Source organism: Leucopleurus acutus, assembly GCF_964270905.1.
Source record: "Leucopleurus acutus genome assembly, chromosome: 8".
Classification (NCBI taxonomy): domain Eukaryota; kingdom Metazoa; phylum Chordata; class Mammalia; order Artiodactyla; family Delphinidae; genus Leucopleurus; species Leucopleurus acutus.
In genome coordinates this window covers 71,209,407-71,237,239 of record NC_139151.1, presented here as the reverse complement: position 1 = coordinate 71,237,239, position 27,833 = coordinate 71,209,407, and the positions used below count along the sequence as shown (strand labels likewise).

Genomic DNA, 27,833 nt, shown 5'->3' with positions numbered 1-27,833 from the left:
CCAGCCCCTGGGGAAGCCCAGGGCACCTTCCCTGACTGAGACGCTCCCAGGCCTTAACCCAAGCTATACCGAGTCTGATGCCAGAGGGACCATGTGGACAGGAGGGCTTACTGCAGGTCCCTGCCCCTTCACCCAGGCCTGGGCCCCAGGTGGGGGTGGGTGAGGATCCACACTCACTGTAACCTCCATGGATGGCCCCCTGGACAGTCAGCGGTGGGCAGCAAAAGGCATCCTCACCTGTAAGAAGAGCCATCCTGGTGGCCAGGGACAGGACCAAGTGATCACTAACTGTGAACGGCTTGCTCCCCACAGGTGTCCAACTACCTCAATTGGATGGTGAGGAACCTGGCGGACATGGAGCTCCAGCTGGGGGCCGTGAAACGCATCCACGGGCTCCTGAACACTGAAGCAGAGCGCTACGAGGGGCTGCTGGGTGAGGGGCGCGGGAGGACTTCTGGGGAAAGGACCCAGCGTGGATGTGTGTTTGGGTTGAGGGGGACATGAGGAGCCTGGGGGCAGGAGGGCATGCCTGGATACCAGCTGTGGCCCACACCTGGCAGCTGACCCCCAGCCCGGCCCCCAGCACCATCGCTGATCCCGAAGAACTGGCCAGACCAAGGGAAAATCCAGATCCAGAACCTGAGTGTGCGTTACGACAGCTCCCTGAAGCCAGTGCTGAAGCACGTCAACGCCCTCATCTCCCCAGGACAGAAGGTCAGGGGAGCGGGGAGGGCAGAGGGCTGGACCACCTCACAGAGTCACCTCCTGGTCCTCAGGGCCCGCCAGGCCTCACACCCATTCAGACCCCCAGTCTCCCAGGCCCGGGCCTCTCGCCTTCTCCTCCTGCTGCCCTCACTCACCCGCCAAGGAGATGGACAGGACACCCCAGACTCCCCTGACTCAGAGGGGTTTTGTCAGGGCCCCCCACAAATGGTTAGGGGCTCTCCCAGGACACTGTACCCTGAACTTCAGAGCAGGGTCCTGGGGCAGAGAGTGAGGCCCTGTCCTGGGGAGGGGGCTCCTGTCTGGCACTCCGATCCGACTCTGACTGACTCCCCCCTCTCTCCCCCTCTGCTCTGACGCTGCCCCTCTCCTCCTGTCTCTTTGTCTCTGTCTCTCTCACTCTGTCATTGTCTGTGGCTGTCTGTCTCACTGTCTCTGACCTTTAGATGTACCTCTGTCCCTGCCTCTCTTATCCTTCTATATCACCACCTCTGTCTCCGTATCGGATGCGACGGGGTGAGAGGCGACTCCAGTTTAAGGTGGGGTACATCCTGTGCACTACGCTCAGCCACCCCGTGCCCTCCCGCCACACCCAGGCACATAGAGAGACACCCACGTCCCCAGCTCCTGCAGTCAGACATCTGCAGTCATGTACCACACCCAGCCAGCCAAGTAGGAGCCCCCTCTGGATCCACTGCAGGAAACAAGCCCAAACCCGGGCCCAGCCCTAGCTAAAGGGATGCTGGTCAGAACACCAGGACGAGAAGAGATGCTGGGGCTTCCCACACCTGCACAGCCCAGCACTAGAGGCTCCCAGACACCCCAGGTGCCCACAGCGTACCTGCTCCTCTCTTTCCAGATTGGGATCTGCGGCCGCACAGGCAGTGGGAAGTCCTCCTTCTCTCTTGCCTTCTTCCGCATGGTGGACATGTTCGAAGGTGAGCTGTATGACGGGCACCCCTCATGTACCCACAGCCACCAGATGGGACCTCAGTCCTGGGTATGGTCAGACGTCACAGGAGGCCCAGCCATCGCTGCCTTCCCCCGCATCCTCATTGGGACCCATGTTGCAGGCAGACCCTGTCCCCAGTGCCACCGTGTCCCCGCTCCTTGGTGCCCCACCTGTGACACTGTCTGCATGCAGGGCGCATCATCATCGATGGCATCGACATCGCCAAACTGCCGCTGCACACCCTGCGCTCGCGCCTCTCCATCATCCTGCAGGACCCCGTCCTCTTCAGCGGCACCATCCGGTGAGCCCCCTGACCCCCGCCACCAGGCCCACCCCAGCCCCAGGCCTGGCTCCGCTCCTCCAGATCTGGGGCATAGAGAGGAAGGGGTGGACGAGCCTCCCTGGGCAAGCAGCCCTGCTCTAGCTCTGGGCATGAAGGGCTGGCGCGGGTTCTTTAAAGCTGCACGCTCATGCCTTTCTCTTTTCCGTTAGGCCTAGGCACTGGTAGGGGTCCCCCAACCCTCAAGCCTGGGATGCTTTCCTCCACCCACTGCCAGCACCTTGCTGCCCCCTCCCAGCCAGACCCCCAAGTCAATCAGTTCCCACTCACTGCTCCCTTCACCAGTCTCACCCTCTGCGCGTCCCCTGGGAATAGAGCCAGGCCCCTGCTCCCCTCTCTAAGGACTTTGTGTGTCACCCTCCAGATTTAACCTGGACCCGGAGAAGAAGTGCTCTGACAGCACACTGTGGGAGGCCCTGGAGATAGCCCAGTTGAAGCTGGTGGTGAAGGCGCTGCCCGGAGGCCTCGGTAACTACTCCTGGCTGAGCACAGGCTGGGTACTAAAGGACGCTTGTAAGGGCTGGGAAGGGACAACTCACACCCGTGTCTTAGCTTTGCTCAGAGTTTAGAGTCTGGGGTCTGGCAGGATCCCAGAGACCATTAAGTTCTACTTCTCACTATACAGGAGCTCAGAGATGTCAAGTGATTTGTCCCAGGTCACACAACTGGTCAGTCAGGATCTGGCCTCTCCTACAGGGCACAGGGGTACAGTAAGGAGACAGAGCTTGCAAGTCCCCAATACCATGATGGTATATTCAGCCCTGCCCTCCGCATCCACCTGCCTGCCCAGCTCTGCCCTGAGGGAGGAGAGGACTGACTGGAAACCACAGGCACAGGTCACTCATCGAGGCCACTGGGAAGATTGTGTCCCCACCCCGGGGGTCAGCAGAGCCTTGGTGTATCTGTTGAAACTCCTGGGACCGGGGGCCGGCCAAGCCTTGGCTTCAGAAAATCACCCCACCAAGGCCTATACACATGCAGGACGGACACACTCTGTGCTGATGCGCCTCCCAGAACTGCCCAGGGCCACAGCCGTGCATAACTCCACGAGCGCTCTTCTCTTTGTAACTCTAGCAGATGGCATCCGTGTTGTGTAAGGTGCAGCCACCCTGTGCACACCTGTACTCATGACACACCCCTACATATTTACCCCTGTACACATATTTCCTGAAACCCCAAGCCACTCCGTCCACTAAACTCACAACGCAGAATTAACTCAGCCCTGTGCCCCCTGCCTGGGGCTGTTTTCAGATGCCATCATCACGGAAGGCGGGGAAAACTTCAGCCAGGGCCAGAGGCAGCTGTTCTGCTTGGCCCGGGCCTTTGTGAGGAAGACCAGCATCTTCATCATGGACGAAGCCACGGCTTCCATCGACATGGCCACGGTCGGTGCTGGGCACACCCGTGGGGTGGGGGTCTTGGAGAGGGTTTTCGGGGGTGTTAGGGAGAAGGTTGCACAAAATAGTCCTGAAACTCAAGTTGCCTTTAACATCAAGAGTCATATGGAGCAGAAAAGGCGACGGGCTGGGGGACCCTGATTCCAGCTAGTCTTAAGGCTGGAATATAACACACATACACACAAGCTGCACACGGACCCACAAATTTCACACCCATCCCCACAACCCAGCACACCCAGACACACTCACAGCACACACAGATGCACACAGCTGAGCTGCCAACAGGCGGAACCCAGCCCCTGAACACTGGGAGCCTGGTTGGTCCTATGGAGACTAGAGCCAGAGGGAGGGGGTGGGGCTAGGGTTGGGGTCAGATGGGAGCTGGGCCAGAAGCCAGGCCAGACCCCACCCACTGGGCAGGTGAGCCAACAGTTGCTGCTCCGACCTGGCAGGAGAACATCCTCCAGAAGGTGGTGATGACGGCCTTCGCAGACCGCACTGTGGTCACCATAGCGGTAAGGGGCCCGTGATGGGGTGCAGGGGGGACACCCAGAGAGACAGCTGGCCTCCTGAGGCTGTCATCAGTGGGCAGCCTCTGGGCTCACCTGCGCCTGGTAATCAAGAGAGGACCCTGTGGCAGTGCAGGGCAAGGAGTCTGGCAGACTTGCAGCGAGCCTGGATTGCAGGATTTGGGGTGTAGGAGGGTTTGTGCCTGCACTTCCCTCAGACCTCCCCTCTTTCTCCAGGTTCCAAGGTCCGCTCCTGTCCCAAGGCCCTGTGAGCTAGGATAGGGTTACTTCTCCAGAGCAAATGGGAGATGGGGGCGTTGGGAGAATCTCTGAGTCTTGAAGCCTGGAGGTGGGGCAGAGCTGAGGCCTGGTGAGGGAGAGGGTGGCATTAGCAGATGGAGGGTTTGGAGTTACAGCCACCCCGGGAAAGGGCAGTCACCGCAGAGATAAGACATTCTGGCCACATGCCCCCTCCTCCAAGCTGCAGGAGGGATGCCTCAGCTGCCCCAGCCCGCCCCCCCACACACACCCTGACAGCCCCTCCTGCCCCGCCCAGCACCGCGTGCACACCATCCTGAGTGCAGACCTGGTGATCGTCCTGAAGCGCGGCGCCATCCTTGAGTTCGACAAGCCAGAGAAGCTGCTCAGCCAGAAGGACAGCGTCTTCGCCTCTTTTGTCCGTGCAGACAAGTGACCTACCAGAGCCCAAGTGCCATCCCATGCCCCACCCTGCCCCCACCTCCCGCCTGGGTTCTCTAACTGTAAAATCACTTGTAAATAAAGAGACTGGTTATTTCCTACCTGAGGCCGTGGGTCTGGTGGGCAGGGACTGGAGTGGACCATGGGTCCCGTGGAAGCAGTCTGACTTTAGCATCAGGCAGACCGGACGAAGCTCTGTGAGTGTGGGCAAAAGCATGTTTCCTCACCTGTGACATGAGGGCTGTCTTAGTCTGCTAGGTCGTATTCGTCTGCTGCAACAAAATACCATAGCCTGGGTGGCTTAAACAGCAGAAATTTATTGCTGACAGTGCTGGAGGCTGGAAGTCCAAGATCAAAGTGTCGCAGGCTTGGTTTCTCCTGAGGCCTCTCTCCTCGGTTCCAGACAGCCACCTTCTAGCTGCGTCCTCATGCAGCCTTTCCTCTGTGTGCACACCCCTTTTATCTCTCTCTCTCCTTATTAGGATACTAGACATATTGGATGAGGCTGCACTCCTATGACCTCATTTAAACTAAATTACCTCTTCACTGGCCCTATCACATTGCAGGGGCTCCAATATATGAATTTTGGGGGGAATGCAATTCAGTCCATAACAGAGTTATAGTATTTTTGTGATTATCTCATCAGATAAGGTAGCAGATCTGCATATATCTTGGTCCCTTTTCCTTCTCAGTTTAATTCTTGGATTAAAACTGTGGGTCCCCAGGTACCCCGGATTAGCATTATTTACATTGCAAATGACAGGAACCCAACTCAAAGTGGCTTAAACGGTGGAATTTATTATCCTATGTGATTGAGAAGACCAGGAGGTTACTACTTGAAGCACGGCTAGATCCAGGTGTTTGACATCAGGGGTGATGAATTCCATCTTCCTCTCCCTCCCCCATGACAGATGGCCACTAGCACCTCCAGCTTACATCCTACCCCTCTGAAAAAGAGAGGGGCCTGAATCACATGTCCCCACCTCCATCCCACACATAGGGACATTCAGAAGTGGGAGAAGGGCGGCCCTTCAGAGAGAAAGCACAGTACATATGCCACAAGTCGGCCAGGTAGTGACTGGGACATACTGGGGCCCAGACACTGGGGAGACTAAAAAACAGCTGTCCTCAGACTCCACGTGCATGATGAGACACGAGTGTATACCTGTCCCACCAAGAAAGGAAGGTGCTTGTTTGCGTATCATTTTATTATCATTTACACGTTGCCTTCAGTACTGGCTGTACCAGGCCCTTGGGGTGCAGACCCAGGAGTCTTGGGCCTTCATCCTTGTTGTATGCAAGGGGGTCAGAGTCATACGGTGCAAAGAAAATCCACCAGTCATTGGAGAGGGGTCCAGCACAGACCCTTCTGGCTGTTCCAGGAGCCAGAGGAGCTCAGGAAAGGAGAGCTCTGTGAGGCCTGGCAGGCTCCTGGGAGAGGCAGGATTTAAGTTGGGCATGGGAAGGGTGGGAATTAGATAAGCAGAGAGCCTTGAATGCCAGGACAAGGAGTCTGGGACATGCCTATGCACAAAAGGGAAGTGGAGAAGGTTTCTGAATGCGAAAGGGACCTGACAAGTGCAGTGTTTGGGGGAGATGAGTATGAGGAGGTGCAGGATGGAGCAGAGCAGGAGGCTGAGCCCTTTTGATGGGGGGCTCGCCTTCCTGGAAAGCGAGGCCTCAGGGTCACGCTGTGAGGCAAGTCCTAGCCTTTCCAGCTCTGAGATGCCTCTGGGGGCCCGGCACTCCCTCCACCGTTGGGCCTCCCAGGAGCAGAGCCTAAGGAGGGAAAAGAGGATTCCCACCCCCATGCCTATGACCAGCCAAGGGATTAAAGGGAAGTAGCAAGGGCACAGGGGCACGTCACAGCTCACACTGAAGTCTTGCAGAGATGCCTCAGGCCATTCTAGCCCAAATTCCTCTATAGCACCCCTGATGGTGTGCCAGCCTCGACTTGGATACCCCATAGATGAGGGTCATCTCTGGTAATTAGAAATGACTCTTCCATACGTGAAATCAAACCTGCCTCTGTTCCACTCAGTGTCTATACTGGTTTATACTTTGGACCACACAAAATAGTCCATCCTCCTTGGACCTCAGGGGTTTCTGCGATAGTATCTGAACTCCCTGGGAAGACTCTCCAAGGTTCCTTTTCTGATGGCTGAGCAGCCGTAGTTGCCCCAGAGTTTTCCTGTGTAACTCTGTCTCCTTGAGCTGCCCTCTCTGCTCACCCTATTTTCCTTTCCCCACCCTAAGCACTGCATCTCTGGCAGTATAGCCCAAGATCTACCATGAGTAGTAGAGGGGGCCCAAGCCACAGGACAATACTAGGTTGATGCCTGCAGTAGAAACACCACTCCTCTTCAGGCCAAGAGCTTAGGACCCCCAGTGCCCAAGCTAGCCCTGACACAGCTCCTCAGGCTGCAGGCGTAAGGAGGTGTAAAGCAAGTGCCAGTAGCTCAAACCCCCTTTAAAATGCAGGGGTGGGGGTTTCCCTGGTGGCGCAGTGGTTAAGAATCCGCCCGCCAAAGCAGGGGACACGGGTTGGAGCCCTGGTCTGGGAAGATCCCACATGCCGCGGAGCAACTAAGCCCGTGCGCCACAACTACTGGGCCTGCACTCTAGAGCCTGCGAGCCACAACTACTGAACCCGTGTGCCACAACTACTGAAGCCCAAGTGCCTAGAGCCCGTGCTCCACGGGCCACCACAATGAGAAGCCTGCGCACCTCAACGAAGAGGAGCCCCCGTTCACTGCAACTAGAGAAAGCCCACGAACAGCAACGAGACCCAACACAGCCAAAAATAAACAAATAAATTAAATTTTTTTAAATAAATAAATAATAAAATAAGATATAATAAAATGCAGGGGTGGGATTGAAAGTGTGGGTCATGATTGAAAAGATGCAACCACCCAGGCTTCTGGGCTGCAGCATCCAGCATCCCCTGTAGTGGGTGTTAAACTATGTTTCTACACCTACTAAGGTACATCTCCACCCCCCACCCCCAGGAAGTCCGTGGCTTTCATCAGACCCTCAAAGGATTCGTGACTCTGAAAATACTAAAATCATCGCCATAGAAAAGAAGCGGTCAGTTAGGAGTCCTCGGGCCACCTAATCTCCCCGCCCCAACCCCAGTCACCAGGTTGGTGACACAGCTCCTCGGTACCTCCTTTTGCTGGGAACCCACAAAGCCCAGGCGGATACTGACCCAACCCAGGATGGGAAAATTGCGGTGGGACCAGGGAGACAGGGCATCGGTCCCCAGAATGGGAGGGCAGGTCACGACTCCCTTCACCCCGCCCCCGTCCCGCCCTGCCCCGCCCCGCCCTAATTTCGTAGCGTGTGGGCTGGGAGGAACCTCTTTAGTCCATCTGATTGGGCAAACTCCCAAGGCCAGACGAAGCGAGCCGGGAGAAGGAAGACGGTGGGAGGTGAATGGCGAGGGGCGGGGCTTGAGCTTGTGCCCGCCAGCCCTCCAGCCCAGGAATAGGTCGGGCTCCCCCTGGCGGCCCCCGGCCCCCACTCCACGCCTCCGGCGTTCGGTGTCCTCAATTCTCCACCCCACCTAGCACAGGTCGGCCTCCGCGGGCCGATTGACACACAGAAGGACCGGAGGACGGCCCTCCGCGAGCGCCCGGGCAGCAGGAGGGGGCGGGGAGGCGAGGACTGCGGCTTGATGAGCAGGAGCAGGTGCCGCGGCGAGGAGCGCGGGGTGGGGGCAGGGACGGAGCGGCGGGCGGGGTCGCGGCGCCGGCGTGCGTGCTGCCGGCGCGGAGCCGGGAGGCCGCGGCTTAGAGTGGGCCCCGCCAGCCAGGTCGCGCTGGGGGCGAGGGGATCAGGAGTGGAGCTGGGTGGAGTGGTGACTCTGGAGGGCGGAGGATCCCAAGGAGACAGAGAGGACGAGAGCTAGAGGGAGATCGGAGAGCGGCGAGAGCGCTACGGAGGGTGGGTTAGGAAAGAGGTACCTGGAGGTGAGACGGTATGAAACTGGAGCTTGGAGGGGAGCCCGGGGCCGAAATGGGTGAGGCGGGAAATACGGTGCGGGTTGTGTGGGGTGTGGTCGGTTGGTAAGATCCGGAGGTGTGACGTTCCCAGGTGGGAGAGGTGGGTTGAGAAAGAAGGCTGAGTGGGGAGAAGGGTCCTAGGGAGACGCCCAGGGGTGGTCAGCGAGTGGAGGAGAGCTGAGCTGGGATCCAGAGCCAGGTGGGGAACAGGCAGAGTAGGGGGTTCAGTAGGCAGTGGGCAGGTGGGCTGAGGTGTGAGGCTGGTATAAAGTGAAGGAGGGGCCAGGTGGAGCTGAGGATGAGTCTAGCTGGGGAGGCATCTCAGAAGTGAGGCCGGTGCAGACTTAGGGTGGTCCCAGGGCAGAAACCCCAAAGTAGGTTGAAGGCTCAGTCAGGTGGTTGCTCCTCCCCCATGGGGGAGACCTCTCCCTGGTGGTCGCTGGAGCCATGCTGTCCCGCAAAGGCATCATCCCTGAGGAGTATGTGCTGACGCGGCTAGCAGAGGACCCGACAGAGCCCCGGTACCGTGCCCGTGAGCGGAGAGCCCGTTTCGTGTCCAAGAATGGCAACTGCAACGTGGCCCACAAGAACATCCGGGAGCAAGGTCGCTTCCTGCAGGACGTGTTCACCACGCTGGTGGACCTCAAGTGGCCGTACACGCTGCTCATCTTCACCATGTCCTTCCTGTGCAGCTGGCTGCTCTTTGCCATGGTCTGGTGGCTCATCGCCTTCGCCCACGGTGACCTGGCCCCTGGTGAGGGTGCTGCTGTGCCCTGCGTCACCAGCATCCACTCCTTTTCATCTGCCTTCCTTTTCTCCATTGAGGTACAGGTGACCATCGGTTTCGGCGGGCGCATGGTGACCGAGGAGTGCCCTCTGGCCATCCTGATCCTCATTGTGCAGAACATCGTGGGGCTCATGATCAATGCCATCATGCTGGGCTGCATCTTCATGAAGACCGCCCAGGCCCACCGGCGGGCTGAGACCCTCATCTTCAGCAAGCATGCGGTCATCGCCCTGCGCCACAGCCGCCTCTGCTTCATGCTGCGCGTGGGCGACCTCCGCAAGAGCATGATCATCAGCGCCACCATCCACATGCAGGTGGTGCGCAAGACCACCAGCCCTGAGGGCGAGGTGGTACCCCTCCACCAGGTGGACATCCCCATGGAGAATGGTGTGGGTGGCAATAACATCTTCCTGGTGGCTCCCCTCATCATCTACCACGTCATTGACGCCAACAGCCCGCTCTATGACCTGGCGCCCTGCGACCTGCACCACCATCAGGACCTTGAGATCATCGTCATCCTGGAAGGTGTGGTGGAAACCACGGGCATCACCACCCAGGCCCGCACCTCCTACCTGGCCGACGAGATCCTGTGGGGCCAGCGCTTTGTACCCATCGTGGCCGAGGAGGATGGCCGCTACTCTGTGGACTACTCCAAGTTTGGCAATACCATCAAAGTGCCCACGCCGCTCTGCACGGCCCGCCAGCTGGATGAGGACCCCAGCCTGCTGGATGTCCTGACCCTCGCCCGCGGGCCCCTGCGCAAGCGCAGCGTGGCCGTGGCCAAGGCCAAGGCCAAGTTCAGCATCTCTCCAGATTCCCTGTCCTGAGCCCTGCTCCCTTGGGCCCCCCTCCTCATGTGCTTGCAGGCCAGTGTGGCATGGTATGTAGACTGGACGTAGTGCGGGCCCCTCGGCCAGGCCAGGACCTGTTAAGAGGCTGGGCCCTCCTCATCTCAGCCTCCCTGCCTGCTGCTCGCCCAGGGTGTTGCAAGGCACTTGTCGCTACTCTATTTCTGGCCTCAGCAGGAGCCTGTACCGGGTTATTTTTGTCCCTGCTCCTCCCAGCCCCAACTCAGGACTGGCTTTCCCCCCGACCCTGCCCCAGGCTAAGGGAGCTGTGGGAAGTGTCAGGCCCTAAAGCTGGGACTCCATCTAGTCCTCGGCCCCCACGACCGACCAGCTGCAAGCTGGACGGGTGGCTGGGGAAGAACAGTCCCCAGATGGGAGGCCTGCTGCTCTGTTTCTGTGGCCCTGAGAGATGCCTGTGCTGAGGCCCCAGCCCCTACTTGGTCCCTGAAAAGGTGATGGCCAAAAGGGTGGGCCTGGCCTGCTGGGGAGGGCAGGCAATGAGGGAACACAGTCTAGCTGGAGGGCTGGAGATGTGGAGCCTCCCTGGGGTGGGCTTGGCAGAGAGGAAATGGCACCGGGAGGCTTACCTTGCTGAGCCCTGCCCGGGCACGGGGAAGGGGAAACGGGCCCCTTACCCCTGACCCCAAGGCTTCTTCAGCGGGGGCTCCAGGGGCTGGGGCTGCTGCACCTGCCTACTTCCATTCTGTCCCCGGCCCTGGGAGGCTGGAGTGGGCTGGGGCGGACCCTGGCATGCCAAGCTGAAAGAGGCTGGGGAGAGACTGGGGTCCTGGGCCCACCACGCTTGGCAGGCCTCAGACTGTACCCTGGCCTGGCTCCCCCCCACCCAGTGGCTGCCACTCACTTTGTCCAGAGGGTGGCCATGGAGGGCCTTTGGGTTGCTAGAAAAGGAGATGTTGGAAAGCTCAGGATGGAGTGGGTGTGTGAGGTCCCTGAGGCACAAAGGCCCTTGGTCCTGACAGGCTTGACCCCCAAGCTGGACTCTTGGAGCAGTGCTGTGTGTACTTGCCCAGAATTCTGCCTTCTCCATTGTCAATAAAGCCTCCCCCTTCGTGACCTAAACTCTGGGCTGTTCTTGCTGGTGGGCAGGGAGAGCAGGGGCTGGCAGCTGCCAGCTTACATCTCAGAGGTGCCATGGACCCCAGCTGGGAGGCCAGGAAAGGGACCTGGGGCTGGCCCTCTTCCCCTAGTTCAGAGACTTCCCCTTCCTGCCTTTGGTAGCCCAGCCCTACAAGACCGTCTGGGCACCCATCAGGCTTATAGCCCTGAGCCCTGCCTCCACTCCCAGGGGGCTGATGGAAGGCCGAGGGGCTCAGGAGAGAGGCGGGTATGTCACAGGCATTAGTGTGGCAATTGGAGCGTTAGCTCTCAAAACAGTTGCTTGAATTCTAAGACCTTGGTCACATAACTTAACCTCTCTGTGCCTCAGTTGCCTCATCTATAAAGTGGGGATACTACAAGTACCTACCTCATAGAATTGTTGGAGTAAGTGAAAAGCGTTATGTCAAATGCTTGAGTGCCTCGTCCATAATAAGTGCTCAATAAATGTTAACTGTTGAGACTGCTATTCAATCAGCCACGTGGTGAGACAACTGAGCAAGCAAATGCTGAGAGAAGGTGCTATTATATGTCCCCTGGTGATGCGTCTCTCTGCCTGGTCTTACTTTCTACACAATGTCCCCTCCCAGCTCAGACCCCGACGACAGGGGCTGTGACTGCAACTGTTACCTGGGCTTCTTGTCTCCATCTCATTCTCTGCACACCATCTGCCATGTAGCCACCAGAGTGGTCTTATTAAAAGACATCATTCTCTCCAACGTCAAGTGCCTCCAGTAGTTCCTCATCACCTTCTGGTCAAGGCTAGACCTGTGACCAGTCATTTCAGGCTTTGCCTGCTTTCCAGCCTTACAGCTTACTGTTCTCTGGCCAGGACACTGTGCAACCACCCGTCCCGCAGGCAGCCTCAGTATCCCCTCCTTGTATTTATCTTCCTACATCTGAGCTTTTGCTTGTTTATTCCCTTTGCCTGGAATGCCCAAGCCTCATCTCCACCTGTTGAAACCCATTAAGGTCCAAGCCAAATGATGCCTCCTTGAAGCCTCCCCTGATTCCTCTAGAAAGCGATGGTCCCTTCCCTTCCTCTGTGCTTGTGGGCATTCTACTTTTGCCTGTGTTTATGGGTCCGTCTCCCCATCCCCAAGTCCATGGCTCCTTGAGGTCAGGGACTGTGCCTGATTCAGCACTGTGACTGGCCCTGAGTAAGTGCTGAATGAATGAATGAATGGGGGATAATGTACAGGACAAGAAGCCAAGGTCAATGCTGCAGTTTGAGGCCTGCAGAGGGCTTTGGCTGGAACAGTGAGAGTTTGTCCCAGGCTACTCCAGAGGCAGGCCTGAACGGCCAGGAAACTGCTGGTCGAAGCTCTAAGATGCCCCCTCTCTGCACCCACAGACCCCCCAACATTGATTCTTTGCTGAGCTGACCTGTTTCTGGCTTAGAGGAAGAAGGGATGAGAAGCTCCTCAGAGCTGGCCCAGAGTTCTGGGGACAGTGCCTGGCTCTTGGGACTCAGCTTGACCGTCCTTAAGACCAGAGCAGGAGGCCAGACTCACTAATGAGAAGCCCCTGGGCAGCACCTTCCCTGGGGACCATCCAGAGTAACCTTCCTCCACTCCCTCATGCACCTTAAACAGCTGGTGACAGTGAACCGGCAGAACTGAGGGCTCAGCGCCACCTGCTGACCACAGACAAGACCTACTTGATCCCCAAAACTCAGAACCACTGGTCGAGGCTTTCCGCTCTGAGACCCCTAGCCTTTAGGCTTAGCTCAGGGAGGAGCTGGAAAGTTCCAGGCATGGAGGGACAGCTGGACCAGACCTTCCTTGACACCCTCCACCGGATGTTCTTGTCCACTGACAGTGCTCCCACCATTTGGAGGCACCCCCTTTTTAAGGCACTTGTCTAAACTAGACAAGGGAGCTCCCCTGAGCTCCACTCAGCCCAGCAGGAACTTTTGTGAGAATTTTGTTTCTGATATTCCGCCTCGAGGACAGCACTGGGTGTCACGTGAGAGCAGATGTAGCAGTCCAAGCTCGTCCACACCCCGTGCAGAACTGGCTCTCCAGATCCCAAGGATGTATCTCAGGTCACTGTGGTCCAGTGCTGACAGAGGCACTGTTCTCTGGGTTTGCAGATGAGGAGTCGGCATCAGACTTGGTGTTAACTTGCTAACATCTCACAGCTAGTAAGTGGCAGGCCCAAGATTTGAACCCGAGTCTGTCTCAAACCACAGCCCTGCTCCCTTCCCCCTGCTGCACAGTCCCAATCTCCTGAGCGCCACCTTTCTCTAGGGGTGCCACCTTGATCTCAAGCGTCATGTCTCCAGACCAAGAACAGGAAGGGAAAGCACAACTCAGGAAGGTCCCAGATTTGAGACTGATACAGACTCAGCTATGATAAGTGACAGCCTAGATCATGTCCAAAACACCAAGGGAGCCAGAGGGACTGTTAACTGAGTCCAAGCTTGTACTGCTCGCCACATGCCAGGCCAATAAATCAAGAGACGAGTTGTTGGGGCAAAGAACAGCGACTTTATTCATAAAGCCAGCAGACGGAGAAGGTGGTGGGCTCGTGCCCCTAAGAACCATCTTGCCTGAGTTAGAAATTCAGGCTTCTTTTATGCTAAAAGGGGAGAGGGTAAAGTCAAACATGTCCTGGTTCCTGTCAGTCTCCAGAGGGTATGTGTTAATTTCTTCCTTCCTGCAGTCATTCACAGGTGGGCCTGGTCAGGATGTTTCCTTTGAGCTAAACAAAGGTATTTTAGCTTAATACTCATTAGTGGGGAGGCAGGGGTATAATTTAAGCTTATAGGCAACATCCCTTTAGTGATTAACTTGTAATAGAATACAAAGGTTCTTCCCTATTACAGGACCTCACCAACACTTTCTCCCACCCATGTGTATGATGAACCCTCCATCTTCCGCCTTCTTGCAAATGGACTGGGGTCCCTACCTTCCAGGCTACCTTTCCCACAGCCAGTCAGGTGGCAATGCAGACTAATGGGGCACATCTGCCACTCCTGTCTGTCCCCCAACTCACACCAGGTATTGTGACATGTGTCCTGGGCCTCAGTCCTGAGTTCAAGAGAGGAGGGAAGCCAAGCCACCTTTTCCAGTAGTGAAACTGAATTGCCAGTCTGGGAAAACTAGCCCATAGCCATACTGGAAAACTGCTCAGGCCTAATGCCTCTGGATTTGGCATCTCCAGCCAGTCACTGCATGGCCCACATGTGGCCCACTAAGGTGGACCTCCAGCCTTTCTGCTGGGGAGGACTCACCCAGCTCCTATAGAACCCATTCTCCTCAGGTAGCATCCTCCCAGCTCTGTCCTGCTCTTGAGTTCCTCTCCAACATCTTCTTTTAGGGAGAACTTTCCTGGGGAGCTTGCTGCAGGGAGTAGCCCTGGCTCCCCACACATCTCTGGGCTCACCTTTGAGGTCTCCCCAGGTCCAGTGTCAGGCACCCTATTGTACCAAGACATGCAGAAGACTTGGGGGAAGAAGACATGAATGCTGCTGACCCTAGACTGGGGCAGGCCTGAAGAACAACAGATCTGTTCCAACTTGAAAGGAATTGCGGAAAGGCCGAACAATGGGATTAAGGTCAGAACTGAGTTCCAGAGAGTGGGTTTGTTGCATTAGAATCTAGATTACTGGCATCCCCTGTGCCAGGACCACCTGACTGGGGCATTGTACATCTCCATCTACCTACACCCTACTCTATTTCCACTCTGGGCTGGCCCAACTCTGGAGTGATGTGAAAGGCAGGCCACCTAGACTGGCCACCTTGGGTACAGGAGTGTGAACTTCTCTCTGTCCCCCATACTTAGGTCCTTCCAGGCACTGATGCCAATGAGTAAAGCAGTGATACACAACACAATTTATTACGCAGCCCTGCCTCTGTGTACTCTTCACTTGATCAACTCCAGTTTTCCCCATAATGCCATTATTATTGGGGAAGGGAAGATACTCCAGCATAAACCAGACAGAAGTAAATAACTACAGTTCTGACTGAAACTTTGACATAGGTCTTATACCTGTGAAGGGAGGAAGAAAGGACGATTGGCTAGCAAGAGCGTCAGATGACAGTGCAACTCCAAGAAAATCTCAGCCATCCCAACAGGGAGCTCCAAAGATTCCTGCCTTGATCGGCCATTGGCTGGCCAGGAGAGCATGGCATAAGCTCAAAAGCTACAGCAGATCCCTGAGATACTATAGCTGGAACATGGTGGCTAAGTACACTCTTCATAGCAGGCTCTGTCTTGGAGGGGCTCTCAGCAGCACATCTCCACGGCAACCACACTTTTGGGTCAAAATTCAACTTCCTGGGGAGCTGTATCAGTTAGCTTTTGCTATGTAACAAACCACCCTAAAACACAGTGGCTTTGAAAAAATAAGTATTTCTCAAAAAAAGAAAGCAAGAAAAACAAAGCGTCTTCCCTGGTGCTCCAGTGGTTAAGACTCCATGCTTCCACTGTAGGGGACACGGGTTCGATCCCTGGCCGGGAATATTAAGATCCCACATGCTGTGACACAGCCCATCCACCAAAAAGAAAAAGAAAAAGAAAAAGAAAAAATAAGTATTTCTCATGCATTTGAGAGTTGGTTCTGTTGATGCTGATGATCTCAGCTAGATTTGCTTACATGTCCGGTGGCTGTCATCTGATCCAGACTGGCCTCCACTAGAGCAACTAGCGCCAGCTTCCAGGGTCTCTCATCCTCTAGCAGGCTCTGATTCCGGTGTCTCTCACCCTCCAGCAGGCTCTATGAATCAGTTGGTCAGCTTTAGACAAACAGCCTTTTTTCTTGATTAATCGATTTTTCTGCTTTTCCTAAAGCATTTATAATGAGATATATTAGCTATTGCACAGATTCTGCCTTGGCAGGCTCATAAATAACTGGAGGCAATTTTATTACCTAGAACCATTTAACCAACACATTTACACTGGTCTTAACAACAGCCTGAGTTATTTTATTTGCTATGTGGGCCAGAGGGATAAACATGTTTGGAAACATGTTTTAGTTTGGAAACACCCTCACTAGGGTTAGAAGTTCTTGGTTAAACCAGTAAAATCTGGGTGGTAAGTTATCTCATTGAGCTATTAACAAAATATGAGCAACCGGGGGAAGGAATTCCCCTCTCTGAGCTGTGGATTCTATATGTGAGAACACTAGTGCAGCCCACATCATTCACAGGACTGGTGTGAACAATGAGGTCAGGTTCGATTTACAGTGAGACTTTATTATGAGAAGGCAGAGGGGCTTTACAATGCATCTCCTCAGAGTCCCAGGCCACCACATGGAGACCAAATGAGACAGTTCCTCCCCAACAAATCAGAAAAAGCTACACACCATAAACACACTTAGAATATCCCAGCATCAACCCTGAGAACTCCCCAACACCATGCATTGGCCATGAATTCTGAATTCCCAGAGTCTACTCCAAAACATAAGTCTAAACTTTGCTTTGCAGCCTCTTATCTTTTCCAAAGAAAAAAATATAAAAATAAAATTAATACGATCAGTCCAGTAGAGATTAATCCAATACACAACCAAACAATCCACGAGTCAGTTTTCTTCTCAGATTCTGCAGAGAGAAAGAAGAGGAGAACATTAAGAGGAAACCTACTGGCAGGGACCAAAGAAGACCACACGACTGCTTCTAGGATCTGTGTGGCTGTGTATCATCTTCCCTGTCAGAGATAGAACCACCAACCTTCTGCCACACGTCTTTGCATCCTCCATCCTATCACTTAACACCTTCACACATCAAACAGCCTGCTTAACACTTGCCAGAAAAACACCGCAATATCAAACACCACATACAATATACACATACCATGCACACGTCCAAAGCTTCCATACTACTACACTACCCTGTATCACTTGTATACTGCTGTAGACTGAATGTCTATCTCCCCTCAAAATTCTTATGTTGAAATCCTAATGCCCAATACGATGGTATTAGGAAGTGGGGCTTTGGGGAGCTTTAGGTCATGAGGGTGGAGCCCTCATGAGTCAGATTAGTGCCTTATAAAGGAGGCCCTCGAGAGATCCCTCACCCCTTCCACCATGTGAGGACACCATGAGAGGTCTGAAACCTGGAAAAGGGCTCTCAGCCATAGTGGCGCACTAATCTCAGAATTCCAGCCTCCAGAACTGTGAAAAATAAAGTTCTGTTCTTTATAAGTGACCCAGTCTGTGGCAATTTGTTGTATTGGGTTGGCCAAAACGTGCCTTCGATTTTTAAGTAAAAATAAAAGACACGTTTTTCATTTTCACCAAGAACTTATTGAACAACGTATTCACCCTTTTGTTCCACTGTCTTCTGTTTTTCAGGCAACTCCATAATTCCACCTTCCCAAAACTTTTAATCTTTTTGAGCAAAGAACTGTTGCAGGTGCCTTTTATAGTCTTCCAGGGAATTGAATTTTTTTCCATTAAGAGAATTTTGTAAAGACCTAAATAAATGGAAATCCAAAGGTGCAATGTCTGGTGAATACGGCAGATGAATCAGAACTTCCCAGCCAAGCTGTAACAGTTTTTGCCAGGTCATCAAAGAAACACGTGGTGTTACATTATGGATGTAATGGAAGTAATGGATGTAATGGATGTAATGGATGTCATCTTCCTGATGGAAGATTATGTGTTTTCTGTTGACTAATCCTGGATGCTTTTCGTCAAGTACTGCTTTCAGTTGGTCTAATTGGGAGCAGTACTTGTTGGAATTAATCGTTTGGTTTTCCGGAAGGAGCTCATAATAGAGGACTCCCTTCCAATCCCACCATATACACATCACCTTCTTTGGATGAAGACTGGCATTTCGTGTGGCTGGTGGTGGTTCAATTCGCTTGCCTACGATCTCTTCCATTTCAGGTTATTGTACAGTATCCAGTTTTCATCGCCCGTCACAATTTGTTTTAAAAACAGAACATTTTTGTTATGTTTAAGTAGAGAATCGCATGCAGAAATACGGTCAAGAAGGTTTTTTTTGCTTAACTTATGTGCAACCCAAACATCAAAGAGATGAACATAACCAAGCTGGTGCAAATGATTTTCAACGCTTGGTTTGGATATTTTGAGTATGTTGGCTATCTCCTGCGTGGTATAATGTTGATTGTTCTCAATTAATGTCTTGATTTGATCGCTATCAACTTCAACTGGTCTACCTGACCGTGGAGCATCGTCCAGCAAGAAATCTCCAGCACGAAACTTCGCAAACCACTTTCGACACGTTTGATCAGTCACAGCAACCTTCTCCATACACTGCACAAGTCTTTTTTGCATTTCGGTTGTGTTTTTACTTTTCTTGAAATAATAAAGCATAATATGCCAAAAATGTTGCTTTTTTTCTTCCATCTTCAATATTAAAATGGCTACACAAAACTTCACCAATTTTGATGTCTTTTTTTAAATGCACACTGATATGACAGCTGTCACGTACAATCTAACAAAATTGTTTTGAATGACGTTAAAGACAACTAAGTGCTAGTAGAGCCATCTTATGGAAAAAAACGAATGAACCTTTTGGCCAACCCAATAGCAGCCCATACGGACTAAGACATACACATATCACCCAGACAAATGCCTTATACCATACACACAAAGCATATTTCAATTTCATATTCCCCATGCCCCACACGTATCCTAAACACATCCCTGCACACACCACCCACCCACACAATCCCTAGTCCTTACTTCCAGGAACAATTTCTCTCTCCCTTCAGGGCCATCCCAAGCCCCACCTGGCACACCCTGACCACATTTCCCAGGGCCACTGGTTAGCCTCTGCCTTCCTTACCTCCCTCACCTCTAGGCAGATGCATTGGACCAGCAGGACCAGAGCCATGACCCTGGAAGCCAGGTCATCACCACTCTCTACCTATTAGACCATCTGTCCCAGCTTAAGGACCTAATCTGGACTGCTGACTCTGGGGCTGAGCTAAACCAGACCAAGCTTTCTCTCCTTCCCTATTGGCCCCCATATTCCCCTAGACTGTGTGGGAACCAAAGTTGATATTATATTCCCCTCAAGAGGAAGAGTTGGGGAAATGTCTAGGGGGCTGCTTACCTATCAGAATCGGGGTGAAGTTGAAACTCTGGCACATGAGTGAGGATACATGCCATACCACACACTGGTAGATGGTCACATTGTCTTCCAGAGAGGGCTTCAGCCTCAAGTCGCTGGTGATATTAAATGTACCATCCTCATTCTTCATGGTGGGGCCAGTGGTAACGTCCTCAGAAATCTCCTGGAACTGGGGATCCTTCTGGGTCCACCTTTTCCATGTTATGTTAATATACTCTGGGTAGAATCCACTTGACTTACACAAAATATGTCTGTCTTCATTATCTTTCACCACGGCTCGCTCCAGAAACAAGCTACTGACTGGGTGAGCTGCCAGGGGAGAGAAATCATGCCTTGAGGGTGGGTAGGGACTTGCTTATTATTAGCCCAATGTCAGACCCATGGCAAGCCTTCAGGAAAGGTGAGTCAACTGAATGGTATTCTGCCTAGGCTAAATGATCTGGGTATGCTGGTTCCAGTGCTGGCAGGGTGCCGACATGCTGTGACCCCGAAACTCACAGCAATTTTATAAAGCAGAGTTTCTTAAGCCCCTCTGTGTCATAGACACGGTTGAGAATCTGAGGAAAGCCTTGGAACAGTGTTGTGGCAGAGACTGCTACTTGCTGCGAATCTCTATTCTTCAAAGACACCTCCAAGTTAAAGCTACTTCTCCCACCTTTCTCTGCAGCTGGGTGTAGGCATGTGAACTAAGGGTCTGGAAGTTTGGATGTATTCAGAAGTAGTGAGAGCAACTTCTAAGAAGTCTCCTGAAATAACAAGGGTATCTTAAAGAAAAGAACAGTGTCTCTCCTCCTCCACTTCTTCCTTCCTGCAGAATGGCTGCAATACCATGTCATGGCTGGAGATGGAGAAGACATTTCCAAGCACAAGGTGGAAATGCAGGATGAGGATGGCAAAGTGATGACATAAAAGGATCCTGGGTCCTAGATGATCACAGAACTGCCATACATGCCCTGGGTTGGCTACAGTTTTGTGAAAGGAAAATAAACTACCTTCTTAAAAGCACTATTGACTTCTCGCTTCCCTCTGACATGTAAAGACCTAAAGTCATCACTTCTATCCTCATAACAGGAAAAAAAAGCTGAGCTGAACAAACTGTAAATCCACAGCTTTTCTTAGATCCATCAGAGAATTGAGGTGACAGGGCAAACCACCACCCTGAAAAAAGACAGGCAGATTGAGAGAATCACAGCCGAGATCATAAAACCTTAAGCAGAAGGTACTGGAGTAATAAACTGGTCGACACACTTAAGCAGTAACTCTGACAAATTGCTAAAGGATAAGTGTGGACTAGATTGAGAATAAAAAACTCCTAAAGGCCCAGTCTTAGGGGGGGGTCACAACACTTTCATGAGTTTTACCTCCCAGAATCCCACCACGCTCTCACTGTGAAGATCCAAGAAAAATCCCCTCCTATTTTGAGCAATGGGGAGAGGAAAAGTTAACTATTTAAAAATATACCCAGTGCATTCTCCATAATAAAGGATGTTCTCAAGGGAAAAGACTTTGCCAGAGTCTTGCCTGACCTGGGATAGTGATGATTAGCCAACTCCAGCCCCCTCTAGCCTTCCCGCCTCACCTAGAAACACTTCTGAAGGTGAGACAGCCTAGGGGCTCAGGCAACTCAAAAGAATGAGATTTAACCATAAGAGTATAGACTGCTTCTCCTCCACAACACCTTACCACTACATCAACAGAGTTCCAGAATGGTAACAGATTACAACTGAGAGAGCTGTTAAACACAGGCTCTGTTTAAGGTGTTCATAGGGAAATTCAAACAAAACAAGGAAGGGGGAAAACTCTGGCACCTACAGGTACAGCATTAACACTAAACACAGCCTAACGCCTAGCCAAAGCAACATAGACTCTCACACCAAAAGCCTATTCACCTCAGTTCTTACTACCTGATACATAATATCTGGTTTTCAACAAAAAATTACAAGGCATGCTGAAAAGTATGAAAAGACAAAGCAAGCCTCAGAACAAGACTCTCGTATGACACAGATTTTAGAATTATCAGATAGAGAACTCTAAATAATGATTAAAATGTTAAGAGCACTAATGGAAAAAGCAGACAATATGCAAGAACAAATGGATAATGTAAATAGACAGATGGAAACTTTAAGAAAGAATCAAAAGGAAATGCTAGAAATCAAAAACATTATAAAAGAAATGAAGAATGCCTCTGATGGGCTCATCAGTAAACTTCACAGTGCCAAGGAAAGAATTAGCTAGCTTAAAAATGTCAATAGAAACTTCCCAAACTGAAATGCAAAGAGAAAAAAGAATGGGGAAAAAAAACAGAAGGGAACAGAATATCCAAGAACTGTGAGATGATAGCAAAAGGTAACATATGTAATAGGAATACCAGAAGAAGAAAAGAGAAAGGAGCAGAAGAAACATTTTGAAAAATAATGGCTGAGAATTTTCCAAAATTAATGACAGACACCAAAGCACAGATCCAGGAAGCTCAGACAACACCGAGCAGAAAAATACCAAAAAAAGAAAAAAAAAAATTTATACCTAGGTATACCATATTCAAAATGCAAAAAAACAAAGAGAAAATCTTGAAAGAAGCCAGAGGAAAAAAATAACTTACCTATAGAGGAACAATGATAAGGATGACATGGGACTTCTTAAATGCAAGAAAGAAGAGAGTGGAGTGAAATATTTAAAGTATTCGAAGAAAGAAAACCCCACCAATCTAGACTCCTATATCCAGAAGAATTACCCTTCAAAAATGAAGTATACTTTCTCAGACAAAAACTGAGGAAATCTGTCACCAGTAGACCTGCTTTGCTACATGTTAAAAGAAGTTTTTCAGAGAGATGGAGAATGATATAGATCAGAAACTAGAATCTACAAAAAGAAAGGAAGAGTGTCAGAGAAGGAATAAATGAAGGCAAAATAAAACATTTATTTTTCTTATGCTTAACTGATCTAACAGATCATTGTGTTCATTCGAAATAATAATAGCAACAATGTACTGGGTGGTTATAGCATATGAAAAAGTTAAATGAATGACAGTAATGTTATAAGAGATGGGAGAGAAGAACTGGAAATACTCTGTTATTAAGGACCTGTACTACCCATGGAGCAATACAGTGTTATTTGAAAGCAGACTTAAATTAGTTGTAAATGTACACTGCAAACTCTAGGACAACGATTAAAATAAATTTTAAATAAGTATAATTGATATACAGAGAAAAGAGAGAAAATGGTATCATATAAAATATTCAATTAAAACCAGAGAAGGGGGGCTTCCCTGGTGGTGCAGTGGTTGAGAGTCTGCCTGCTGATGCAAGCGACACGGGTTCATGCCCTGGTCCAGGAAGATCCCACATGCCGCGGAGCAGCTAGGCCTGTGAGCCATGGCCGCTGAGCCTGCACGTCCAGAGCCTGTGCTCTGCAATGGGAGAGGCCACAGCAGTAAGAGGCCCGCGTACTGCAAAAGAACAACAAAAAAAAAAAAAACAGAGAAGGCATAAAAAGAGGCGGAAAATTAAATTAAAAAAATTTAAAAAACAAAGGGCACCAAATAGAAAACAGATACAAACACAATACATATCAGTCCAACTATATACGCAATCACTTTAAATGAATGGTCTAACTACATCAACTAAAAGACAGAGACTGTCATAGTGGATTAAAAAAAGACTCAAACATGTGCTTTCTACAAGAAACCCACTTTAAATATGAGGACCCAAATAGATTAAAAGTAAAAGGATTGAGAAAGATATACCATACTAATACTAACCCAAAGAGAACTAACCCAAAGAGAACCCAAAGAGAACTAATACTAACCCAAAAAGAACATTATTAATGAATAATCAATTCATCAATTATAACAAATATACCATAAATACAAGACGATACTAATGGGGCAAGTGGGGTGCGGAGGCAAGAGTAATATGGGAACTCGGTACTAACTTTCCAATTTCTCTGTAAATCTAAAACTCTTCTAAAAAATAAAGTGTATCTAATTTTTGGGAAAAAAAACCCTTTTATTTTAGGCTTTCTGTCAGTTGCAGAGGAAATGAATTGTAATATACATCCCCATTACCAAAATTAATATGTACAAAACATTCAAAGTCTTAAGTACAATTATGGAGGGCTCACAGACACTGCCCCTCAGTTACAGGCTGAATTGTATGCCCCCCCCCAAATTCATATGTTGAAGTCCTAATCCCTAGTCCTAGTCCCTCAGACTATGACTATATTTGAAGGTAGGGTTTTCATTGAGGTTGGTAAGTTAAATGAGATCATTAGGTTGAATCCTAATCTAATATGACTGATGTCTGTATAAGAAGAGGAGATTAGGATACACAAATACAGAGGGAAGAGGAGGTGAAGACACAGGGAGAAGACAAGCACCTACAAGCCAAGGAGAGAGGCCTCTGAAGAAACCAACCCTGCTGTCACCTTGATCTCATCTAGACTCCAGAATTGTGAGAAAATAAATTTCTGTTGTTTAAGCCACCCAGTCAGTGGTGTTTTGTTATGGCAGCCCCAAGCTCATCCACAGAGTATCTGACCTATTTATAATAGAAGAAAGTGGAGCTCAAAAACGTGTTTAGGGAAAAGTGTTGTTATAAATCTTGACTGAGCACCTACCTCACAACAGCACTGGCTGAGCATTTTCATACATGATCTTGTGTAATCCTCAGAACACTATGAGGCAGGTATGACTTATTGCCTCATTTTGCACATGGAAAATTCATTTGCACATGGGAAAATTCACGTGTAAAGATGTTAAATGGCTGACCCAATCACTCAGTTTGGAAGCAACAAAGTTAGATAGAATAGGATTCAGATCCATGGAACCAGAGTGCAATCTCTCTCCTTCCCCAGCTACCTTTCAGAGGTACCTCTTCAGTGAAGACTAACTGTCCACACACCAAGGAAATTATATAATTACTTTGACTATCTTTTACTGCGAACTTAAAATGGGCCAAACACTATTCTAAGCATCCTCCTTGCATTTTTCATAGCCTGTTCCCTACAGTCAATCCTCTTAGAAAAGTATTATTACATTTGTTTAGAGGGAAGGGCATTGAGATTCAGCATGATTAATAACTTGTCCAAAGTTGTCTAGAAGTCCATGGAAGCCCAGGACTCAAACCCATGTCTATGTGACTCCTAGGCCCATGCTCTGCTCCACTTGGCCCATCTACATCTCCACCCCAAGCCCCATCACCATGGGAATCACAGGGCACTGCCCTCAGGCACTCACCTACAACCTCCAGCCAGACTCTCCCCTGTGCCTTCTGAGGAGTGACCACCAACTCACATCGGTACTCTCCTGCTTCCCACAGTTGGACCCCAGGCAGCTGCAGTGAGGCATCCCCCCTCTTCAGCCTCCATGGAGACACGTTGGCTCCAGGTCGGAATGCCACTTTGTGGTCTCCAAAAAATTCAAACAGTTTGATCTCTATTTCAGACAACTGAGCCTTCCGAAACCAGGTGATACCCATACTGTTGATGTCCAGGTGTGGGAAACCAGGGATCTTGCAAAAGATAGTCGCATTTTCATTCAGGAAAACCATCTGAGTCCTTCCTGCCATCTCCACTTCCAGAAAACCTGGGGCAATATGAGAACTGTGTTATAGAAGACCCTTGGAAGAAACATAGGCCTGGGGCTCTAAAACACTGCCATATAATTGGAAACAACTTCCCTTTTTGTGGGGGCAGGGGGGAGGGGTCTTCAGATACAAAGGCCCTTAGTTTATGGCCCCTCATTAATCCACATAAACTCCTTCAACTTTGTTCTTTTTTTTTTTTTCCCAAGATTGTTTTGGCTATGCTGGGTGCCTTGCAATTTCAGAGGAATTTGAGAAACAGTTTATCAATTTCTACAAAGAAGTCAGCTAAGTTTCTAATAGGAATGGAACTGAATCTGTAGATCAATTTGGCAAGTATTGCCATCTTAGCAATGTTGCTTCTAATCCACAAATGTGTTTGGCGGATGTGTTATGGACTGTTTGTGTCCCCACCAAATTCATATGTTGTGGCCTAATCCCCAGTGTGATGGTATTTGGAGGAGGGGCCTTTGGGAGATAATTAGGTCATGAGGGTGAGCCCTCATGAATCAGATTAGTGCTCTTATAAGAGACATGAGAGGGAGTTTCCTGGCGGTCAAGTGGTTTAGACTCTGTGCTTCCACTGCAGGGGACATGGGTTTGGTCCCTGATCGGGGAATTAAGATCCCACATGCCACGCAGCCAAAAAATAAATAAATAAAAATAAAAAATAAGAGACATGAGAAATATGAGACATCTCTCCAAACCTGAGGATATAGTAAAAAGCGTTCACCTACAAGCCGGGAAGGGGTCCCTCATCAGGAACCAAATCAGTCAGCACCTTGATCATGGACTTCCCAGCTTCCAGAACTGTGGGAAATAAACTTGTTGTTGTTGTTGTTTTGGCAGCATGCATGCGGGATCTTAGTTCCCCAGTCAGGGATCGAACCTGTGCACCCTGCAGTGGAAGCGTGGAGTCTCAACCACTGGACCACCAGGGAAGTCCCAGAGTAAATTTCTTATTTCACGCCTCTCCGTTCCAGCAACTGGCATGATGAAAGAGAGGCAGAGGTTTACAGAACATCAGAGCGTGTGCTCACAGACTCCTACAGGTGCCGACTCTGCACATAGTAGGCGTCAGTATACAACTGTTGAATCAGTAAATGAATCCGCATTTCACAATACAGAGTTCAGGGTTGGTTGGGGCTTTTTAAGATATTTAGCCCCAGCCGGACTCGGACCTCACTGCGTAGTGAAAGCCACCCCTCCTCCCTCCCTGCCTCCTTCCTTCTCTCCCTCCTGCCCTACCTGCGGTGAGCAGCGTGAGCCCCAGGATCAGCACCAGAACCGGGAACACAGCACGGAGCCCCACCCCGTTGGGCCGCCCGCCCTCTGCGCCGTGGCCACAGCCTCCCGGAACTTGCATCCTCAAACTTTCTCTTAGTTGCTTTCTTCCTCTTAGGAGTGGGCAGGTCCTAAGGAGTGGGTGACGGGACATCTCTTGCGCGGTGAGTGGAACTTTACGCAGAATTAGTTAATGGCGCATTTGCACCTTCTGCAACTCTGCGAGAAGTCGTTTTGGTTGCTCCGTTCACAGATACGGAAAGTTACTGACAGCGCCTTTCTCAGCCACACTTCCACCGGCTGCGCGCGCGCGCCGGGAGTGGGAGCGGCTAGCAGTGGGCAGGAAGTTCCTGCCTCCGAGCGCGCCGGCCGGCATGGGCACAGGGTTCGCGTCAGCCTCTACGTTCACTTTATAAGCTGAGGCCAGGATCCGATCGCCTGGGCGCTGCTCTAAGGAAGATCCACTATGCAGGAGCGCACTGGGGGCAATTGTTCTTACCATCAGCATGATAAACTAACATTACTTTTTTTTTTTTTTTTTTACGGTTCTGAAAAGTCCTTCTTTATTTTGATACTGAGAAATGGATTATTTCCTAACATATCAGTAAACAGAGGCTGTCACAGTCACCGGGGATTGTAGCCACCACCAGAAGGTAAGCTGGTGAGCCTTGAGGCAACTCAGGAAGGAAAGAATACCTGCCATCTAGCAGCCATCAGACCGCAGCCACTCCCTACAAAAACACAGGACACTGGCCCCAGATAGTTGAGGTACATACCAAAGGAATGATTTCAGTGAGCCCAGACTCTTGCATCTTCCCATACGTAGAAATGGGCTTAATTCCTTAACTTGGGGTATCTGGTTTTCTTTAATTACAATAATCTTTTGATGTTCCCGACTACCTGCCCTTTGTTGCAAAACCCGCCCCCTCGCCTCCTTGGAGCAGTTTTCTCAGGGTTACTTGAGATGCTGCCTCCTGGGCTTGAAGTCCTAAAAATTCCCGCCGAATAAAACATAACTCAGAGAGTGGCATTGACTTACATATACTACCAAATGTAAAATAGATAGCTAGTGGGAAGCAGCCGCATAGCACAGGGAGATCAGCTGGGTGCTCTGTGACCACCTAGAGGGGTGGGATAGGGAGGGTGGGAGGGAGACGCAAGAGGGAGGAGATATGGGGATATATGTATATCTGATTCACTTTGTGATACAGAAGAAACTAACACACCATTGTAAAGCAATTATACTCCAATAAAGATGTTAAAAAAACCCCATAACTTTTAGGATGCGCGTATTTTTTCAGCCGACATACAAAAAATAAACCCTTCAACCTGTAAAGAATGTCACGTGTTTTCATATTGTTGTAAAGCAAACTTATAGAATAGGAACATCTGCTACCAGCTCCAACTTACATTTCTTTAAAAAAAAATCTTATATTACTGAAACCTAAAGCTAAATTTATATTTCCAGGATGCTTCAGTCAAATGTCTGAAAACAGCCCATTTCCCCTTACTAACCAAAACGTGGCTTGTGACCTCTCCAAGCAAAA

At 50.7% G+C, this 27,833-nt stretch overlaps 3 protein-coding genes across 12 annotated transcripts in view; 2 read left to right on the top strand and 1 right to left on the bottom strand.

The window, feature by feature from the left end:
• The window catches only part of ABCC8 (ATP binding cassette subfamily C member 8), a gene marked incomplete at both ends in the record, with an annotated part of 75,777 nt that extends 71,162 nt beyond the window's left edge, over positions 1–4,615 (top strand). For 9 of the 10 annotated variants that reach the window (XM_082844435.1, XM_082844434.1, XM_082844433.1 and 6 more), the window contains 8 exons: positions 313–433; positions 584–714; positions 1,583–1,661; positions 1,868–1,976; positions 2,380–2,483; positions 3,267–3,400; positions 3,865–3,927; positions 4,478–4,615. In XM_082844435.1, the coding sequence (XP_082700561.1) occupies positions 313–433; positions 584–714; positions 1,583–1,661; positions 1,868–1,976; positions 2,380–2,483; positions 3,267–3,400; positions 3,865–3,927; positions 4,478–4,615 (879 nt within the window). Of the gene's footprint in view, positions 1–312; positions 434–583; positions 715–1,582; positions 1,662–1,867; positions 1,977–2,379; positions 2,484–3,266; positions 3,401–3,864; positions 3,943–4,477 lie in introns of those variants that run through there. The other variant, XM_082844427.1, reaches the window with a different exon arrangement.
• Positions 4,616–8,889: 4,274 nt separating this feature from the next.
• KCNJ11 (potassium inwardly rectifying channel subfamily J member 11) lies at positions 8,890–10,238 on the top strand (the record flags this gene model as incomplete). The annotated part of the gene is made up of 1 exon (XM_082843758.1): positions 8,890–10,238. The coding sequence occupies exon 1, from the start codon at positions 9,072–9,074 to the stop codon at positions 10,236–10,238; it is 1,167 nt and encodes a 388-aa protein (XP_082699884.1). The 5' UTR covers positions 8,890–9,071.
• A 6,270-nt stretch (positions 10,239–16,508) lies between these two features.
• Positions 16,509–26,565, bottom strand: NCR3LG1 (natural killer cell cytotoxicity receptor 3 ligand 1). Its single transcript, XM_082845126.1, has 4 exons — positions 26,251–26,565; positions 24,657–25,004; positions 19,406–19,732; positions 16,509–16,921 (listed from the first exon to the last, which is right to left on the bottom strand). The coding sequence occupies exons 1-4, from the start codon at positions 26,438–26,440 to the stop codon at positions 16,812–16,814; spliced, it is 975 nt and encodes a 324-aa protein (XP_082701252.1). The 5' UTR covers positions 26,441–26,565; the 3' UTR covers positions 16,509–16,811.
• Between the last annotated feature and the right edge of the window lie 1,268 nt (positions 26,566–27,833).